Source organism: Vitis riparia, chromosome 5, assembly GCF_004353265.1.
Source record: "Vitis riparia cultivar Riparia Gloire de Montpellier isolate 1030 chromosome 5, EGFV_Vit.rip_1.0, whole genome shotgun sequence".
Taxonomy (NCBI): domain Eukaryota; kingdom Viridiplantae; phylum Streptophyta; class Magnoliopsida; order Vitales; family Vitaceae; genus Vitis; species Vitis riparia.
In genome coordinates this window covers 4,804,306-4,809,271 of record NC_048435.1, presented here as the reverse complement: position 1 = coordinate 4,809,271, position 4,966 = coordinate 4,804,306, and the positions used below count along the sequence as shown (strand labels likewise).

At 41.0% G+C, this 4,966-nt stretch overlaps 1 protein-coding gene across 2 annotated transcripts; it reads right to left on the bottom strand.

Moving 5' to 3' along the window:
• Nucleotides 1–1,134: 1,134 nt before the first annotated feature.
• LOC117914736 (probable serine/threonine-protein kinase WNK9) lies at nt 1,135–4,605 on the bottom strand. Of its 2 annotated transcripts, none has more exons than XM_034830192.1 (7): nt 4,303–4,605; nt 4,185–4,222; nt 3,817–4,044; nt 3,450–3,681; nt 3,159–3,353; nt 2,637–3,075; nt 1,135–2,545 (listed from the first exon to the last, which is right to left on the bottom strand). In XM_034830192.1, exons 1-7 carry the CDS (start codon nt 4,375–4,377, stop codon nt 1,509–1,511), a joined length of 2,244 nt encoding a protein of 747 aa, XP_034686083.1. In that variant the 5' UTR covers nt 4,378–4,605; the 3' UTR covers nt 1,135–1,508. The 2 variants fall into 2 exon arrangements, with proteins under 2 accessions (XP_034686083.1, XP_034686082.1); XM_034830191.1 differs by having other exon boundaries at nt 3,159–3,316; nt 3,461–3,681; nt 4,303–4,604.
• Between the last annotated feature and the right edge of the window lie 361 nt (nt 4,606–4,966).

The window sequence follows — 4,966 nt, the reverse complement described above, 5'->3', positions numbered from 1 at the left end:
TAGGGTTTACCCAGAGGACAGGGTGTTATGATTGTGGTTGGAAGGGTGGGAAAGTCATCATGAAGAAAAAAGCTAAAATGAAGGTTGCTATCAATACCATTAACCTTAAATAGGTTTTACCCAGAGAACAAGGTATCATGATTGTGATTGAGAAGATGAGAAAATCATGTGAAAAGAAAAATGAAATCATTATTGCAAATGAAATTTCTTCATTGTGTTTGGAGTAGTATTTGAAGTTGAAGAACAACCATCCAGAAGGGGTTAATGAGGAGGTAAACATGGGATATCAATACAAATTATGGTAGAAGCTAATGGGAAAATTTCTTGAAATTCTACATGTATTTCACTTCCTACTATGGCTCATCATGATCATGGACTGGGGTTTGTTCTCTCTGGTAATGTTTGGAAACATAATGGAAGCTTTTGGTTTCGGCAAGGTCCAAAATCTGCCTTAATTCATACGCCAGAAGTCACAGTAGTACAAGTACAAAGGAGGGGGGTAGGGGAGTGAGGATGACAGGGCAACATGATATTCAATGCTAGTATTAAGTGAGATGCTGTGCTGTTTGTACGGTTGGCCTCACCTTTTTCTCTTGCTTTTGGGTGTCGAATTCTAACATGGGAAGTTTGGTATGTAAAGACCCTTTTAAAAGAGAGTAATAAAGGAATCTGTCTACGTGTGATTGCAGCACCCTTTCACGTCTTAATAGGCGTATCATGATGCAGACATCAGTTTCTAATAAAGAAAGTCACAATTAATCATTACTATATTTAATTTCAGATGATAAAACTTGCAACGGCTTCTGAGTCACTCAAATGAGAATCTCTTTTCCCTCCTTTTCCATCCCCACCATCCACTTCCAAAAACTTCTTCAACTTCACTATATGTTAGTGATATGATTAAGATTCTGACTGATAAATTGTTCCCTTGTATGGGGTTATCATAAACTTAGGTATAGGGGCCATGAAACCTAAGTTGAAGCACCCAACCGTTGAGACGTCCTCAGCCATTCTCTACTGTTTTTAAACCACACCCAACTGTTGGGTAGCTGCCCTAAGAAACACGAGGAGAAAGTGGGAATTGAAGGAGACTCTGACTTTAACCCTCATGTGTAAAGTGGTACTACTCACAAGTTGGTAAATGCTCTCAAAAACTTTTTATTAGCCAGTCTTTACTGACATATTGTAGTAAACTACAGGCATATGCAATTCTTTAATGGGTTACCTCTCTCCCACAAAGGCATCCAATGAAGATAAAGAGATTCTCCCTTGTTTTGGGAGATGATATTGGATTGTGGGGTGCCCTTGTTGACATTGAAGTTAGTGGGTAATTTACATGAAACTCATTTCAACCCAAGTGATCCCGCTTGGAGGGCTTCATATTGCTCAGTACAAATAATATTTCCCCTCACCTACAGTTCTCCAATCAATAAAGAGAGGCAGCCTGTTAATAAGTTTGGCGGTGTGGTGAAAACTTGGTTAAAGATTCGTAGAGAACCTTGCAGGCTTCAAAAGTCTACAGCATCAACTGGAAGAGAAGTTGCCCTGTGAAGAGATTGTGGTAGCAAAGTCCCTGTAAAGAAACTCTTGGCAGTTACCATGTCCTCAGGGCTGCAGGATTCGCTCACTGGCTCACGATTATGGGGCCTTCGATATGCTAAATTGGCACATCCCTTTTCAGTATCAACAGGAAAAAATGAGTTAAAATGCTTCCCACAGGGAAAAGATTTCAAGGGAGGATCATTGTCCTCTCCCTCCAGTGGGGTTGAGAGTGAAGAAGGTGAAACCTTGTTATCTCTACTGTGTTCCATGCTATCTGAATTTGGGGTTAGACTCAGCCATTTTGGTTTGGCTCCTAACTGTTGATCTCTAAGCTCCCTCAGCTGCATTTGGTACTTTGCTTTCAGCCATCTCAATTCCTGCCTGATCTCATTCTCATAATCGTCCAGGGGAGCAAAAGAGTTCCTTGCATTGGATTCACTTTGGTTATCGATATTTATGACTCTCTCATCCTTTCCATAGATTGATTTGTCTAATGATTCATGCTCTTCATCAGATTGGATCTCCCTGGACCCCTCTGAACTTAATTCAGGTCCCTCTCGTTGAGCCCAAATATCAGCATACTGCATTCCATCAGATTGGCTAGAAACAACTGGGGCACCTTCTGTAACACATTGTTCAGACCCTTCAACTCGGTAAGTGATCTCTTCAAAGCGGCCATGCACAGCAGCACATCCCTGTCTTGAACATTGAAGAACTTGCAAATTTTTGGTGCCCGGGTTATTTGGTGACACGTAATCTAAAGGGGAACCGTTTGAAGCACAATGGTGACAGAAACTTGCACCATGGCCATAATTCTGGCTCTCCTCTATGCCAAGCCCCATCTTCCAACCCGGTACCAGGCTAGCAATCTCATCATCTATCATATCTGCTATCTTAGTCACATCTTGGTCGGTAATATCCAGCTCAGAAACCATTTCCATTGCAACACTCAGTGCTGTGTCAGTCTCCATATCAAAAGGGAAGTAAATGTTCCGAACCCGACCTGCACAGAGAATGTAGTGTGAAATTTGGTTGCTATGCTCATTTGACAATGCAAAATTCACATGGAACAAGAAACAGGATAGGACTCAAACCTTCTTTATCTGAAATTCTGAGCCTTAGAAAGATTCCATGATCATCTCTCTTTCTCCCTTCGATGGAGATATCAACATTTTCCAAATCCTCATCCTCTTGATAAGTGAAGAGATCAATTTCATTTCTTTCAAACTCAACTGGGTGGCAATCTAAGCCATTCTCTGGTTCAAAGTCGGGATAGCCCGAATACTCGTTCATCAAAGAGCTGTAACTATGATGAATGCCATAGTGAGGTAGTCTCGGGAGAGGGCCAACTTCACCCAAATCTCTCTGGTACTCTATTGGCCTCAAATCAGACCCATAGTCATCACTTTGGAGAAAAGGGTCCTTCAGAAGCTCCCTGGCAGAAAGCCTAAGAGTCACCGTGGCTAAGCATTTTTCGACAAATTGCCGCACCTCAGGATCCTTCACTTTGTAAAGGGCATCTGGTTTTTTACCCTGCATGACAAAGGAAACATATGTAAATGGGGAATCGTAGAGACAGAGTTAGATATGGGAAAGAGAAACTGAGGGGTTCCTACGGAGATAACTTTCTTGTAGATCTGAGCGGGGTGGGTGCATTCACTGTATGGATATTCAAAGGTAACCATTTCCAAGATGCACATTCCAAAAGAATAGATGTCAACTAATTCATTGTACTCCTCTTCATACACTTCTGGGGCCATGAACTCTGGTGTTCCTGAGAGGGAAAAAGTCGAGAAGGAAAAAAAAACAATCTATGAACTCACTCTGGATTTATTCGATTCTGTTTGTGTGGTGAAACACTTAGTACATCATGTCCACTTCATAAGAGTTGAAGGAATTTGAAGCACTACAAACTTACCAACACAGTGAGCTGCATGGGATTTCCGAAGAATTGCAGCCAGCCCCAGATCACCAATCTTGACTTCCCCTTGGTTGCCATTGACAAAAATGTTGTCACACTTGAGATCTCTGTGGATAACAGGGGGTTTATGGTTGTGGAGGTAGAGCAGCCCCCTTAAGATCTGCCTGCACCAATGCTTCACAGCTCTGATGTTAACTCTCCTGTGTTTTAGCCTATACCTACCACAAAATAAATGAAAATGAAAATTGCTCACAGAATTTACACAAATTCTCAACATGCCCAGATCAGAAAATCAAGAGAAATTGAACAAAAAAAAAAGGCATTCATAATCATGGAACTTGTATGATTCTTACTGTCTAAGAGTACCGGAGGTGAACATCTCTGTCACAAAATTAATGTTCCTGTTTGCAGGATCAACCCAGGAAGTGTAGAATTTCATTATGTTGTTGTGTTTCAAGGTCTTGAGCAGATGAATTTCACAGTACAGCCTCTCCAGCTCTTCAGGACTCTGCAGGAAATCATTAAGCTTCACCTGGTTCCAGGCTACTTCAATCCCTTCATACTCATCGAAGGCTTTGTATCTGCAAAAATTATTACAGGAAGAAAAAAAGACAACCCTTTAAATGGAGAGCCAGAGAATACCCATTCAAAAAAAGCCACAGAATTCCAAAAGAGAGGATTCTTCAAAAATTTGAGAAGGTTATGCAGAAAAGTCTCATACACTGTCTTGGAAGCTCCTTTGCCAAGAATTTCATTGTACTGCAAAATAGCAGCCCAAAAACAGTCAATAGAAAATGAAGAAAACAAAGCAACAAAGCCAAGAAAAACAAGAAGATTACCCTTCCATATCTACCGGTAGGATCAACTTCAACAAACTCAGAATAATCTGGTTCAAGCTCTGTAACGCAATTCATGCCTAAGTTTCTCTTATGAACTCCTCTTTATTTTTGAAGATTGAGATTGTCCCTCCTCTATATCTTTCCTCACTCACTTTTGCAGCATAACAAAAGAGAGAAATCAGTCACCCAAAACGAATAGTAAAATGAAGATTTGGTCTAGTAGAGGAGAAGAGGAAAAGAGGAGAAGAGAGAGGAAGAGAGACCTTGGAGAGTCCATCAAAAGGACAAGGCTTTTCCAAGTTCCAACTACTAATTAAAACAACAAGGCATAGATTTCTCAATTGTTACTTAGTAACCCCTACCCCACCTGACAAAAGCTGACAAAACACCACCCCCCCTCTCTCTCTCTCTCTCCTCTTTCTATCTCATCACGAGCTGTAAAACCAAACACCCGACACAGGCGCAGTTTCTATATTTCCATCTCTATCTCTCTTCCCAGGCATGCACCAGCTTGTAAGATAAAGACCAACCATATGTGCAGCGAGCACAAGTGGGAGCGTGGGATTTTATCTTTTGGAAAGAGTATTTTTATTCACGAAAATTTCATGAATCCTTTTTTTTTCTGATTCGGAGAAAAATTTGTGGATCCCAATGCTCTGCTACT

Coding starts and splice junctions, on each gene's coding strand:
- LOC117914736 (XM_034830192.1), bottom strand. CDS start 4,377: ATGAATTGCGTTACAGAGCTTGAACCAGATTATTCTGAGTTTGTTGAA. Junction 4,223..4,302: donor CTACCGGTAGATATGGAAGG/GTAATCTTCTTG, acceptor GCTATTTTGCAG/TACAATGAAATTCTTGGCAA. Junction 3,682..3,816: donor ACCTCCGGTACTCTTAGACA/GTAAGAATCATA, acceptor ATTTTGTGGTAG/GTATAGGCTAAAACACAGGA.